This window comes from Amphibalanus amphitrite, unplaced genomic scaffold, assembly GCF_019059575.1.
Source record: "Amphibalanus amphitrite isolate SeventyFive unplaced genomic scaffold, NRLGWU_Aamphi_draft 000307F_arrow, whole genome shotgun sequence".
Taxonomy (NCBI): Eukaryota; Metazoa; Arthropoda; class Thecostraca; order Balanomorpha; family Balanidae; genus Amphibalanus; species Amphibalanus amphitrite.
The window spans coordinates 139,522-155,411 of NW_024881802.1; the positions used below are offsets into that span (position 1 = coordinate 139,522).

General features: G+C 51.1%; 1 protein-coding gene across 1 annotated transcript; it reads left to right on the forward strand.

The window, feature by feature from the left end:
• The first annotated feature begins 1,510 nt into the window (after positions 1 to 1,510).
• LOC122388077 (urea-proton symporter DUR3-like) lies at positions 1,511 to 5,401 on the forward strand. The gene has a single exon (XM_043378858.1). The coding sequence runs from the start codon at positions 2,176 to 2,178 to the stop codon at positions 4,702 to 4,704; it is 2,529 nt and encodes an 842-aa protein (XP_043234793.1). The 5' UTR covers positions 1,511 to 2,175; the 3' UTR covers positions 4,705 to 5,401.
• Positions 5,402 to 15,890: the final 10,489 nt, after the last annotated feature.

Genomic DNA, 15,890 nt, shown 5'->3' on the forward strand with positions numbered 1-15,890 from the left:
GGCCGGTGTTTTTAAAGGCATTCTATTAAAATGACCTTTATGAATAATGGTCATCGTAATTATAACTCCAAATGATGTTCGTAAGTAAAAAAGAGTGATTGCAGACACAGCCCAGCTTTACGCCAAGCAGCCAACAATTTAGCATATGATTCAACGTACCTACCTGTTTTGCATGTGAATGTTCTCAAAATGGACAAGAATGCTATATATAGCTGACCCTTTTATTTAGATATCAAATGTGAGAATACCAGTACCTAACGCAACGGAATAGTTAATGATTATGAACAACACTGGAACATCCCAACATATGTCTCGAAGCTATTTGTTACTATTGCACGCATTACCTCTGATCGATTTTAGGGTAATATAGTCGTTTTCGCAGATATGCAAGCATTGCGTACCTATGTATGTGGGTCTAAGATTTAAAAATGCATCTGCAAGTGCTGCCTCCCATGCCTGTCCCTGCAAATCATTAACTTTGCTAGCATTGCGACTGAAAACGTCAACTTTGTGACGCATCCAGCTGCGTGAACCCCGGACCATCTCTGAAGCATTAATGGTGACAACGCGAATCCCTTTCCTGCGTGTCATAGCCGAAGAACACATGTGTGCTGGATACGGTGCAATGTCACATTCTTAGTCTAAGCGGTCGTACGTTAGTTGTAATTATTCACCAGCCACCTTGGGTCATTCTGTGAGTGTCTGGCATACCTTGTGGGTCAACTGCCAATGGAAAAACACCGGCCGGCTCGTCGGTATGACAGCGATTCCGTCACGGGAACGCGTGCTTCCGGTGACGTGGGCTCAGTTTGGCAGCGCCCAAGGGGACCGGACAAATAGTGTCAGGTCAGCGAGCGCCTCTCCGGTCTATGATCCTATCCGACCGCGCAGACCTTCGTTCGTCCACAATGACTTATGATCAAAACATCGTGTGCTCACTTAGTCACTGAGATTCTGAGGGCTGTCTTGACAGACGTAAGATTGAAGCACAAGCACCGCCTCTTTCCTCTCTCTCTCTCTCTCTCTCTCTCTCTCTCTCTCTCTCTCTCTCTCTCTCTCTCTCTCTCTCTCTCTCTCTCTCTCTCTCTCTCTCTCTCTCTCTCTCTCTCTCTCTCTCTCTCTCTCTCTCTCTCTCTCTCTCTCTCTCCCTCTCTCTCTCTCTCTCTCTTTCTCTCTCTCTCTTTCTCTCTCTCCCTCTATGTAATTATCTGTTCACTCTGACCCACCAGTTCCAGAGGCTGAACCTTACCTTGAAATCAGCTCATTTCAGAAGAAGTTGTTGGTAACTACGCGAATTTAAACGTAGAGCTACTACAGACACGCTAGTAATCTGTATCACTTCGTCATGATGGATGAAAAATGACTTTTACAAAGATGCATCTCTTATCCATGGCGTCGTTCTGGATAAGAAACGAAACGAATCGCTTTAAAAGAATTTGTTTGAAGTTAAGTGTCACGTGCCATGATGAAAACTCTTGGTACTTTTCAACGCCACAGGATAATCGCCTGACTTTTTTTTGTTCGAGGCCTCATTCGTCACCTTTGTCTTTTTATTTGGAGCATTACTTATCGTCATTATTAAGGATCACTTGATAAAATAATAGAATTTAAATTCAATGAAAAACTCACCATTTATTTTCGAAAAAAACACGAGCGGTTGACATCTAAATCTACATCAGGCACAGCAGATACGTAGGCGGGTGTAGGCAAACAGGTGTGTAGGCGTGACACGAAGGGGAATCTACTACCTACTAGGTACTCCACGCGTCAGCCGGCGGCGCTTAGAAAGAATGTCGTTGGAGTGCGCTGAGAGGGCGGCCGGCCGGTGACGTCAGCCGGGGGAGACCGGGCCGGACAGGTGCCTCCTCCATCACCGAGTGGCCGCGGAGCGGACGGACCCGGCGGCCGGCCCGGGCAGCCCGGTCGGTAATATTAGCCGCCCGCTGCGCCACACCAGCGCCACCACTGTCCACCGCGCTGTAAAAAAGCAGCGAGCCGTGCGGGCCGCCAGTCTGCGGCCGTCTTTCCTCCGTGCAGTAGTCGCGTGGCGGGCGGCCAGGCCAAGGACGTTCTGCGGTACTGCAGGGCTGCGGAACACGTGCACCGCTTGAGCAGGTGGTGTGTCATCACCGCATTCAGACGTTTCATTGGTGCTCTCTTGTGAAGTCAGCTGGGATGCTAAGGCCCCGAATCGTGTGGCTGCTGCTGCTCGTGGCTTGTTGGTGTAGCGCGTGCGCCAGCGCCCAGAAGACAGTCAGTGATGGCGCGTCCGCACTGGCAACCTCAGGTTCCTCCGAAACAAGCGAGAAGTCCGACGCTCCGACTGCGTTCCCGCCGCCGCCCACCGTGACTCCTACCGGGGAGAAGTGCAGCGAACTGGTGCTGGAGACGCGCGCCTCGCGCACCGAGATCCTCCGCGGCGTGCAGCCCACCGTCAGCATGGCCGAGGCGATCGCCGTGTTCGCCGGCGTCGGCATCTTCGCCTCGCTGATCGCCTACGGCTTCCACATGGTGCGCAAGCACATCTACAACGACGCCGATAACCTGGACACGACGTTCGACGCCGGCGGCAAGGTGTCCATCGGCCTCACGGCCACCACCATCGTGTCGCAGTGGACGTGGTCGGCCACACTTCTGCAGTCGTCGACGGTGTCTAGCCTGTACGGCATCAGCGGTCCGTACTGGTACGCCGGCGGCGCCACCATCCAGATCATCCTGTTCGCCGTGCTCTCCATCCAGCTCAAGACGCGCGCACCCGGCGCCAAGACGTTCCTGCAGGTCATCCACGCGAGGTTCGGGCCACGAACACACCAGGTGTACTGCGTGTTCGCCTTCCTCACCAACCTCGTGGTGATGATGTCGTTGACGATTGCCGGCACGGCCGTGCTTAACAGCCTGGTGGCCGACCTCAGTCCCGAAATGGCCGCTATGATGCTGGCCATCGTCATCGGCGGCTACACGCTCATCGGCGGACTCGGCGCCACGTTCTACGTCTCTTACTTCAACACTGCGCTCATCTTCATCATGATCCTGATGCTGGTCGTCGAGGTGTACTACAACCCTGCAGACAATCCAAACAACCCGTTCGGAAGCTCCGAGCGCATTTTCGACTTCGTTGAGTGCTGGAAGGCGCCACCAGGCAACAAGGACGGCAGCTACCTGACCTTCCTCTCGCAAGGTGGATTCATCTTCGGTATCGTCAACATCGTCGGCAACTTCGGCACCGTGTTCTGCGACCAGGCCTACTGGCAGAGTTCAGTAGCCGCCAAGCCGCTGCAGGGCGTCTGGGGCTTCATTCTCGGCGGCCTCACCTGGTTCGCCATCCCGTTCTGCCTGGCTACGACTCTGGGACTGTCGTACCTGGCCATGAGCTCAGCCCAGGGCGTCGCCATGCTGAGCGACAAGGACGTGGCCAAGGGTCTGGTGGCGCCCATGGTGGCACAGACGCTACTCGGTCGCACCGGTGAGTACGCCATGCTCTTCCTCATCCTGATGGCCGTCATGTCCACTGGCTCGGCTGAGATAATCGCTGTAGCCTCTATTGTCATCTACGATGTCTACCAGATTTACCTGAAGCCGTTCCGTGCCGAGCTGGCCCCGGGTGAGTGCATCCTCTGCGGACATCGCGTGCGACCCACCAACGAAGACCCGAAGCGTTGCCTGTGCCCCTCGATGCAGCGCTGCGAGCCATGCCGACAGGATGACGCAGCGCGGGCCGCCGTGGACAGCCTGGTGAAGCCGCACTACACGTGCTCCGTGCACGGTCAGTTCCGCGAATACCAGGAGCGCCTGCTCTACTATAAGAACTGGAGCATCGTTTGGACGACATTCTTTTCGATCCCGCTGTGCATCTTCTGCTGGGCAGTGGATCTCGACCTGGCGTGGACGTACTACTTCACCGGCATCCTGATCTCGTCGGCCGTGGTGCCAATCGCACTCTCGATCCTGTGGGTGCGCGTCAGCTCGCGCGGCATGATTGGCGGCGCCGTCGGCGGCTGCGTCTGCGGCATCACCAGCTGGCTCGTGTACGCATCCACTTATCCGGGCGGCCTGGCCAACTTCGTGGTCAACACGGGCCATCAGACGCCGATGCTGATCGGCAACATCGTCTCGGTGACGGTCGGCGGCCTCGTCTGCATCGCCGTCTCGCTGGCGGACAACTGGCGCATGACACCCGAGCAGATGGAACACGAGTGGGAGAAGACACGCGACATCGACAATCCGCTGACGCCGTGGGTGCACGTCTACCGCGATTGTCTGGACATCAGCGAGGCGCGCAACGTCAGCTACCACGAGCGGCCGCCGATCGACGGCATCGTGCGCCGGTTCCGGCTGGCCAAGCGGACCGCCTACGGCGCCGGCGTATGCCTGACACTGCTATTCGTCGTCATCTGGCCGAGCAGCATGATTGCCGCCCATCCACTGGACAGCGCCGGCTTCCTGGCGTGGACCACGCTGTCGCGCGGCTGGGGCTTCGTGGCGGCGACGTTCATCATCGTGGTGCCGCTGCTGCAGGAGCTGTACGCCATCGGGCACAAGTGGCGCAAACAGCAGCTGGTGCGCAGCTCGCCCAGCGACTGTCTCTCGCTGCAGAGCCAGTGCACCTCGCCGACGCACAGCAGGGCCGACTCGGCGGAGGTGCTGGCGGCAGAGAACGGCGCCGCCCCGACCGAGAACGGCACCCGCAAGCTGCCCGCCGAGTGAGCGTGCCGTCCGAGAGGTGCAAGTCAGCTCGATAGGCGTCGGGTGATCCTCACGCGGCGGCTGTAGAGATGGGAGACAAGATGCCGGTCGTGCTGGCACGCAGGCCGTGGCCAGAGCCAGGGCCCGCTGAAAGATGTCCCGTACTGACCATCCATCAGCAGCACTCCAGGGATTTCAAGAAACCAAAGGGCTCTCTCTGAACGAAACAAGAGCGGATGCCATCACGGCTGTGATGACGATAACCTATGGAGGACGAAACAAGTGATTTGATGGGCATCGAATAAGAGATGAGAATATTCTTGTTGCATCATTGAGGAATAATGCCTGTAACGATTGCATATCGGTGACAATATCATAAATCATGAAGCGGCTCAAGGAACGTGCGCTTATTGTATAAGCATGGTGCTCATGAAGTGAGACAAAGATTCTCAATGGCAAATGTATGTGTTGTGTAATGCTAGCCTACGCTGGTTGAAAGCTTTCATATATGTATTTGTACGGTCATTTCCGGGCCGCGAATGAAGGAAATACGCATAGCTCTGTTTTGTCCCTTCGTGGTTTCGAAACACGAGAAAGTTTACTAATAATGTTGCTGAGGTATTAATAGCTTCGACGACACTTGTACACAAGGTGCAGGGCAATGGTTGTACAATTATCTAGCATGCAATTTGTTGAATAAAGTTTGAAAACGAAATAAGCATTTTTTTAATTAAAACACTACAACCGGTGAGATTGTTATAACCAAACGATCCGTACTACGATGGTGGGTGGTATATTTGTCCACAACAGGTTATCTCGGAAAATAAGAAAGCTCTCGTATAGAAAGACGCAGACAAAAGCAATAGATAGCCTACTATAAGATCCTTCATAATCATTAAAGTAATTTTCGATCAGGTCATCGCTGAGGTCACTGGAGGTCACCACAGGTAAAAAATAAAAATATCACGATTGTTTCCTCCTGATTTTGAGAATTTTTCACAAAGCAGCGCATAACTCGGGAACCAACAAAGAGACAGTGCCGCGGAAAAGTGCATTCGATAGCTCTTTCAAAGGTTTTCTGGAAATCGCAATCATATTTTACCTAAGGTCAACGGTTAAGCCTCCAGAGGGCAAAAACTCTTAAAAGTTGACGCGTTTTTGCGGAACACATTTTGCTGTAATAACTTTTGCCACCGAGCTTGTATTACGTTAATTTGGCCGGCATCGCTTTTCTCTCGTCAAGACGCGTCGAAGGAACAATAGGTTAACCTGAAAATGGTAACTTCAAAATTTGTTCTCAGGTCGAGATCATGGAAAAGGTCATGCTGTACACCAGTCGATTCGTATTGTTGAGCTAAGCGCATATAAAGTGTTTCATCGCTCGATCATATTTCTATCTAACGTTATTGTCCAAAATCTCTTAGAGACGTTTCATGAAGTTTTCCGACTTAGTGTGTCATGCTTACCTGTATCCCGACGCTTGAGTGTTTTCGTCCAAAAGAAGAGCAGTTCATTTTTATCCGTTGACTTAACCTGGAGGTCACAAAATTGACCTGACCTTAACCCTCGCCGGCCGAGGGGGGCGGGTGCCGCCCCCCCCCATAGGGTTTTTTCGCGATAGCTCCGAACACACTGGCGATAGAGAGCTGAAACTTGGCATACCTGACATTTGATTCAACCCGGATCTTTTCTCTGAAATGACCCAAAAGTCGAGAAAATCGGGACCTGTTAGGACGTTGTAAGGTGTGGCTGCTATAGGTTTTCGGGGTGCTGATCACGAATATCATGTTAGTTTTGATCACAGATGTTGCCTTCATGTATTTAGGCAAAGTCAGGTCAGGTCAGGTCAGGTCAACCAGCATGGGTCCTGTCGGGTATTCGTAGTAGATGCCAACCGCCTCTGACAGCTTCGTAACACTGCTGCGAAGGCTATAAAAGTATATCCAAATACAATCGAGGTCGAACCATCAGGTCTTCGCACCAAAACTACTTCGTAAATGTTCAAATGGCTGCTAAATTCGAATTCAGCTCCAAAAACTAGTCTATGTAGAAATATGTAAAGCTCGAAAAAGTGAACCGAGGTCATCAAAAGTCAATGCCCTGACATGACCTTCAGGTGACCTTGATACCCCACCTAATGCATGGAAGCAGCATCATATCACATGTCTGAACGCTTGAAACCACGAAAAGACTGCAAACGCGCCGCTAATGCGGGCCGACATAGCCGAATCGCGATTCCGGCAAAACATGGTCTCGAAAAGTAGGTCACAGGTCAAAGGCCATTTGGGGCACGGTCATGAAATTTTATGGGTAGGCGTTAAATTGATTAACGCGAAGATACTGAAAGTTTCGTCGCGATTGGCCGCTTTTTACGCGAGTTATTTGCGAAAAAAAACGTAGGGGGTTGCATCAACCCCCCTCCCACTGTGCCCGCGAGGGTAAATTGATGTTAAGTGCGATAGCTATCCACCGGTGCCCATTAACATTCTTGGTTGCGCTCTGCTACCTCGCTGCCGTCACCTGACTCTAGCGGGCGGCCTCCCCCCTCCCACTTCTTCTTTCCCGCCCCTGGCCGTCAGCCATCCTGGCAGTCAGATGCAGAGCGAGGGAGTCCGTTTTGCAGAGAGCGACGCCATCACGAGGTCAGGAGAGGGGGGAGGGCGAGGACGACAGGTCAGATACAGGCGTAGAGTTACACGACGAACCCTTTGGATATGATAGTTAGGTACGTTTTATCACTCGTCTTTTTTTTTCTTGGTAAAAAGTGCTTTTACCAAAGTCTACACTGAAGAATGCTTATCCCGCGCCCCGTAGGGCTATCCGCCGGCGGAGGGTGCGTATTATTTAGGCCAGGGTTCATAATGTCCAGGGCACGATGCGTCCAGTGCTCGAAATGGCCAGTGCCTTACATGGGCCAGGGTTCATAATGTCCAGGGATTGCATGGTCCAAATGCGGCCAACTGGCTGCAGATATCAAGGGTGCGTATTATTTAGGCCAGGGTTCATAATGTCCAGGGCACAATGTGTCCAGTGCTCGAAATGGCCAGTGCCCTGAATTGGCCAGTGTTGGTTCATAATGTCCAGGGCACGATGTGTCCAGTGTTCGAAATGGCCAGGGTTCATAATGTCCAGGGCACGATGTGTCCAGTGTTCGAAATGGCTAGTGTTCATAATGTCCAGGGCACGATGTGTCCAGTGTTTAAAATGGCCAGTGCCTTGAATGGGCCAGAGTTCATAATGTCCAGGGATTACATAGTCAACCCAACCCAACCAAACCTAACCTAACCTAACCTAACCTAACCTAACCTAACCTAACCTAACCTAACCTAACCTAACCTAACCTAACCTAACCTAACCTAACCTAACCTAACCTAACCTAACCTAACCTAACCTAACCTAACCTAACCTAACCTAACCTAACCTAACCTAACCTAACCTAACCTAACCTAACCTAACCTAAGGTAATGATGTTTGCCTACCAGGGATAAGGAAATAGTTTCTCGCATGAATAGATTGCAAGCAATAGTAAATCAAATATTTTTAGGTTAAGTGGTTATGCATCAGGCTTTAGGCCTTCGGCCTGAAGCCAGATACATAACCACTTAACCTAAAAATATTTGATTTACTATTGCCTGTAATCTCTCCTAAGGCATTGCCTTCGGCACTGCACTGCTTCGCATTGAGCTGGTTCCGTGTTTTTTACATAATGACGTCACTTTCAGTGACTATGTAATCCCTGGACATTATGAACTCTGGCCCATTCAAGGCACTGGCCATTTTGAACACTGGACACATCGTGCCCTGGACATTATGAACCCTGGCCATTTCGAACACTGGACACATCGTGCCCTGGACATTATGAACCCTGGCCTCTTTGAATATACCCTATCTGTGCAGCCAGTTGGCCGCATTTGGACCATGCAACCCCTGGACATTATGAACTCTGGCCCATTCAAGGCACTGGCCATTTCGACACTGGGCATATCGTACCCTGGACATTATGAACCCTGGCCAGAATGAATGCTCCCCATTTTCAAAGAGGCCAGGGGGTTCATAATGTCCAGGGCACGATGTGTCCAGTGTTAGAAATGCCAGGGTTCATAATGTCCAGGGCACGACGTGTCCAGTGTTTGAAATGGCCAGGGTTTATAATGTCCAGGGCACGATGTGTCCAGTGTTTAAAATGGCCAGTGCCTTGAATGGGCCAGAGTTCATAGTGTCCAGGGATTACATAGTCGACCCAACGCAACCAAACCCAGCCTAACCTAACCTAACCTAACCTAACCTGCGCGGGGCCGGGGGGTGTTTGGAAAACCCCCCTGCGGTTTTTCGCAGATATCTCAAAAACAGCGCTTGACACACCTGTCCGTGCATCTTTTTCGCACATGTTGTGAAAATTTCAGACCCATGTCGCCTTAGGTCAGGTCACCAGGTCACGCCAAGTGACCTCACCTCAGAAAAAAATAAGAATGCTCGTCATAGCTACACCGATTGATCATATTCATATTCATATTCATATTCATATTCACGTGTATTTGGGCAATCCCGAATAAGCTTCAGGCTATTCCTACCCATCGTCAACAGATGGGTAGGAATCGATTGCCTTGAAACTTTCAGCGATTGATAAGAGCAACATTATCTATAAAATTTATATCTCGGAATTTTGATATCGGTGACCTAAGGTCAGGTCAATTTTGCGGCCTCCCAATTATAAGTCAATGGGAGAAAATTGAAAAGCGTCTGTTTTGCACGAACGCAATTCTAGACACTCTCAAACATCGAGATGTAGGTAAAATTGACACACTGAACCGGAAAATGGCAACTGTGACCCCTCGTTATGTCCCCGAGGTCATCTCAGGTCACGAACAGAATCTAACAGTTTTTCGCTAATAACTTCTGATAGAGGCGTGCTAGAGCGCTGAAAACGCCTTAGATGTGTTCGACTCGATGTTGCGGATCGACTGATATGCAACATGACCTTTTCCGGTCAGGTCATGACCTTGACCTAAGGTCAAATTTTCAAGTTGACCTTGACCTGAGCCCTGAGGTCAAATTTTCAAGTTGACCTTTCAAGGTCAAATTATAGTTCATTCGACGCGTCTCGACGAGAGGAACACGATGCTGGCAAAAGTAATGTCATGGCTCTTTTGAGTCAACAGTTATTGCCGAAAAAAACGCTTTTCGTAAAAACGGCTATTTTTGTATTTTTTGCCCTCTGGAGGCTAAACCATTGACCTGAGGTAAAACCTACCCTAGTCTAACCTAACCTAACCTAACCTAACCTAACCTAACCTAAGGTAGTGATGTTTGCCTACCGGGGATAAGGAAATATTTTCTCGCATGAATAGATTGCAATCTCTCCTAAGGCATTGCCTTCGGCACTGCACTACCTCGCATTGAGCTGGTTCCGTGTTTTTTACATAATGACGTCATTTTCAGTGACTATGTAATTCCTGGACATTATCAACTCCGGCCCATTCAAGGCACTGGCCATTTCTAACACAGGACACATCGTGCCCTGGACATTATGAGCCCTGGCCATTTCTAACACTGGACACATCGTGCCCTGGACATTATGAACCCTGGCCTCTTTGAAAATACCCAATCTGCAGCCAGTTGGCCGCATTTGGACCATGCAAATCCCTGGACATTATGAACTCTGGCCCATTCAAGGCACTGGCCATTTCGACACTGGGCATATCGTACCCTGGACATTATGAACCCTGGCCAGAATGAATGCTCCCCTCGGCGGACCCTACCATCCGTAGGGGGGGGGGGCGTTTCGGCCCCCGTAAGATCTCGGAAATTTACCGGCCGATTTTCAAAATTCAAACGGCGTTCGATAGCCCCACCGAACACCCCCCCCCCCTCACCGTTTCGCCCCTGGTAGAGCTAGCGCGTCGCGGAAAAAAACGAGCGTATGCGCCGTTACGAGACGCAGAAATTGATACCCGAGTTTAAGGTCCTAGGTCAACCGGTGACCTCTGAGGTCAGGTCAAGTGCCCCAGGGTACAGTTCCGTTTTTGGTGAATAACTTCGCAAAAAAACGGTCGCAGAGCCGCGATTTTGGCAGCATCGTGCTCGCCTCGCTCAGGCGCGTCGAATATACTTTTTATTTGGGTGAACTTCAGGTGTTGACCTCAGGTCACGGTCAGGTCAGCACCCCCAGGTCACGAAATCGGCCGAAGTAGGTCATTTTGCATATCATTCGATTCGGCAGGTCTTCCTGAGTCCATTGGTGGCTTTCCCGACTCGCTAGCTCAATTTGATCGGGAGTTATTGACGAAAAACTAGTATTGCCCTAATGACTCGACGTCATAAGTGACGTCACGCAAGGTCAACATTGCAAAAGTGACGCATCTAACCTTGCAAGGAGTGCACCAAATCACGATTCTGTGTGCTTGAGATAGTGGGAGGTCGTTCCTGCAGGGACGATCTCCAACTATCTATGGAAAAATGAAAACTGCTATTCTGGCGCCATGGCGCCAGAATAGCAGTTTTCATTTTTCCCCATTGACTTAAAATGGTGAGGTCACGAAAATGACCTGACCTCATATGACCTTTAGGAAAAATACGAGATATACAAGTTGTGAAACTAGTAATGGATATTAGATCCTGCAAGTTTCATTTCCCTGTGAAAGCTACTCTCGCAGTTAGAGCGTTGCGAAGTTGCGACATCTGAAGACCGTGCAGAGGTTCACTTATGACGTCATAGGTCAGTGACCTGACCTGATCCGAAAATGCGGTTGGTGTCAAAAGATCCGGCTTGAATAAAAGGTCAGGTATGCCAAGTTTCAGCTCTCTATCGTCAGCGTGTTTGGATCTATCACGAAAAAAAACTATGGAGGGGGCGGCACCCGCCCCCCCCCCCTCGGCCGGCGAAGGTTAAACCGAATAGATAACCGTACTGCGTATATGTTTGCCAGTGAATCCCTGCTGCTCCATTTACCCCCCCCTCTCTCTCTCTCTCTTTCTCTCTCTCTCTCTCTCTCTCTCTCTCTCTCTCTCTCTCTCTCTCTCTCTCTCTCTCTCTCTCTCTCTCTCTCTCTCTCTCTCTCTCTCTCTCCTCTCTATTCCTCTCTTTTCAACAGGGTATCAAAACGGAGCGAAAAGAGCTTAGGAACTCAGAACCTGGCATGCACGCACATCAATAGTAGCAAAACATGCTGCCAAATTCTCATTAATCCTTGTCACCTATACACCTGCATTAGGCTCAAAACTTCTCATTCAACCATCGTATAACAGCAATGGGTAAACACTCGACCGTTGTTAACGGTTTCTGGAGGAACTTTGACCTTTTGCATTACAAGGAGACTGACTCTGACAAATGGCAGAAATTTGCAGCCAAGTGAAGGAAATTATTAATCAAACGACCATCAGTGCTGATCATGCCTATTTGGACCTCAAACGCCATTTGCAATGCCATCCATTCAGCAATGCACAAAAGGTATTGGCGAAGTTACAGCTGCTCAGGGCTGTACAGGTCTCTTCAGAAGAACGGTGAATAGATAATGATGGTTAAAATGAATGGGATGATGAGGCCTTTCGGGACCATGGCGGAGGATAACACCGGGCACACCAATATAAATGCGCCCGCCGTTTCACGTGTGCTCCACTCGTCGTCTATCCCTGTTGGTCGCCGCTGTGTCAGCAGCCCAGCTGCTTCTATAGGCCGACCCGTCGACATTCCTACGTCTGAGCTCCGCTGCAGTCTACTGTGCTGACGCTCTGGGACGGCTCCTGTCTGTCAGTAACTGCTGAAGACCACTTTCGGACGCCTTCTGTTTCCTTATTTGTGGCAGGCGTCGTCTGTGGACGGCTGCTGTGGACGTCTGTGGACGGCTGCTGCGGACGTCTGTGAACGGCTGCTGTGGTCAGTGAGGTGTTTCTGTGAGCGGCCAGCGGGACGCCGGATTCCAATCTGGACGGCTGCTGCGGTGCCCGGAGGGCGCGCGGAACGATGTCCGGTGTGCTGGCCGGGTGGCCGGCTCCGCTGCGGGTGGCCGCCGCTCTGAGCGGCGTGCTACCGGTGCAGGGCGCCCTCCGAGGCCGGCCTCCCTACAGACACCGGCTGTACAGCCCACCGGCCATCGCCGGAGTCGTGCTGGCCGCCATGGCTACCGTGCACGAGTTCTCCTGGCTAACTCCTCATAGCTTGAGCTGGAACAAATCACAAGAAGTAGTTGTTAGAGTTGTTATCGAAATAGTTATATCAGGGAACATGGGCGCATCAGCATGGCTTCTTGTAGCTCGTGGTAGAAAGGTCCCCGGGCTGTTGAAAAGGATTGACCAGCTTTTAGCATCTAATGGAATGAGAAAGCCTTTGCGGTCCAACAGGCGCACCCTCGGCCACCTGCTGCTAATCGTCGTCCCTACTTTACACATGGGTGTGTATATCTGTGCCAGTCGCGAAATCGGTATCTTCTGGGGTCTTGGAGGAAATCAATTACCTCAAGCTTTTAACAGCACAACGTTTACCCTTGCTCTGCTGTATCAGTTATCACTGGTTGCTGTAAGCGTGTACCTGATGCAAGTGCTGGCTGACGTGTTTGACGCCATATCGGCCGACCTATTTCGAGAGCTGCAGGCCACCACAAGAAGACCGGCACCGAGCGCCGCCGGCCCTGTCCGTCAGCCATTCACCGTGCCTTTGCAGCTGGTGGCGCCGATCGGGGTCACATGCTCTTCTCTGGACTCGGCCGACTCCCTGGCAGCGCCGCCGGCCGCCGCCAGTCGGGCACACGTCCTGGCCGGCCTCAGGGAGCGCTATCTGGCGGCCGCCGACGCCACCGCCGCCTTCAGTGAGGTCTATGTGATGCCGGCCATCTGCCTTCTGGTATACGGCGTGGCCATAAACGTGCTGCGCCTTTCCCACCTGAGCGCCTGCGGCTTGGAGCACACCGTCTGGTCCGTGTCCAGCAGCGTCACCACGGCCGTGTTCGCCACGCTGCTGTGTGCGCACGGTCAGCGGCTGGAGGAGGCGGCTGCTCGGCCGGCGGTGCTGCTGCTGCGCCAGCCACCCTCCGGCCCGCAGAGCGCAGTCGAGGCGGCGCACCTGCTGACGCTGGCGGACGGCCTGCGCCCGGCGGCCGCCGCCGGCTGCATCAGGGTCAACGGCAGTCTGCTGTGCTCGATGACGGTCAGCTTCGTCACCTACCTGGTGGTGCTGCTGCAAATGCGCTAGATTCACCACAGATGTAGGTATAGTCGACTACAGAATTATGTTCCACTTTTCACAGGCAATTATTTGCTTGGAGTGTGGTAGGCTGTGCTGCATCACACGGGCTGAGTTCATAAAGTATATAGCTTTGTCCCATTGCTCACAATCGACACGCTTAACCCGCGCCCTTCTGGGGGGGGGGGTTGAACACCCCCCTTGTGGTTTTTCGCGAATATCTCAAAAACGGCGGCGCGGAGCATTGGACATGTAAGAATATTCAACGAGTAACAGAGAGGATGATTCCTATGGGATTTAGGAACACCAACCATTTTTTTTCACACACGAGTGGTACCTAAGCCACACGCAATGCACGATATGCCACTTAAGCACTTGACGAATTCCAAAGTATTATGTCTATTAACCCGCGCCCTGCTGGGGGGGGGGGGGGTGTTTGAACACCCCTTCTTGTGGTTTTCGGTACACCTTATCAAACATCAATTCTACACATGTTGTGAAAATTTCAGACCAAGGTCATTCAAGGTCAGGTCACCAGGTCACTTGAAGTGACCTCACCTCATAAAAAGTTTCAATGTCTGTCATAGCTACACCGAGTGACCGATCGCTTTGAAACTTTCAGCGATTGCTAAGAGCAATAGCATGTACAAAATGTATATATCAGAATTTTGATATCTATGACCTAAGGTCAGGTCAATTTGGCGACCTCCCCGGATTACCTATAAGTCAATGGGAGAAAATTGAAATGCGCCTCTTTTGGACGAAAGACATTATAAACACTCCTTAACACTGAATTACAAGTGGTTTAGACACACTGAACATGAAAATGGTGTCCGTGACCCCTGTTTATGCCCTGAGGTCATCTTAGGTCACGAATGGTATCTAACAGTTTTTCGCAAATAACTTTTGATAGAGGCATGCTAGAGCGATGAAAACGCCTTAGATGTGTTCAGCTCGACGATACGGATCGACTGATATGCAGCATGACTCTTTCCGGTCAGGTCATGACCTTGACCTGAGGTCAAATTTTCAAGTTGACCTTTCAAGGTCAAGTTATAGTTCATTCGATGCGTCTTGACGAGAGGAACACGATGCCGGTAAAAGTAAGCTCGTACAAGGCTTGGGTCAAAAGTTATTGCAGAAAAACTGTTTCCGAAAAAAATCGGCTTTTTTGCAGTTTTTGCCCCCTGCAGGCAAAACCGTTGACGTTAGGTCAAATCTGAGGGAATTACCCAGAAAGGGCGTTAATAGGGCTATCGAATGCGCTTTTCAGCGGCGCTGTAGCTCTATTGGTTCCCGAGTTATGCGTTGGCTTCTTGGAAATTGTCGACATTCGACCCGGAAATCGGCGAAATTTTGCCTTCAATGACCTCTGGTGACCTGACCTTTGACCTGACCAAAAAATTGACTGAAGTGATTTCCTCATTATTTTTGACGCTCTTTCGAACGCCGCCTTCCGCGTATCGCTACGTGGGCCAGGAGCCGAGTTAGAAGGGGGGGTGTTCAAACACCCCCCCCCCCCAGCAGGGCGTGGAAATCCAGGACCCCCAGCCGGGCGCGGGTTAATTGCGTGATAAACGGCACAACTTAGCGCTCCGGTAAACTGATAGCTTCTGAGGAACCTCATTCTGTAGTCGACTTCATATACATACCGCAGCTGGTGGCCATATTAGGCCTTTAGCAGACGAGAAAGCATTGCTTCAGGTATCACAGGCGTCCAGCTTTCGCGCTATCAACAGGTGTTTCACTAAAGGAATGTGTCTGCACGGCGAACGCATCGTAAGGTAAGGTGCCTAATTAGCGACCCCCTTAATTTGAACCGTCATTGCTCACGCTCTGTGGGTGCCACTGTGTTACTGGCTTGATTTTCGGAGAGATCGATCATTTTTTTTATTAAAATATAGTCATTTTCTGCCCCAATATTTATTCACTAACTTATTTGTAGTGAGCATTTTGGCAAACCATTGCAAAAAAAAACGCTAATAAGGAACTCTTCCCGATTAGCGACCGGGGAGGGTCGCTAATAAGTCTA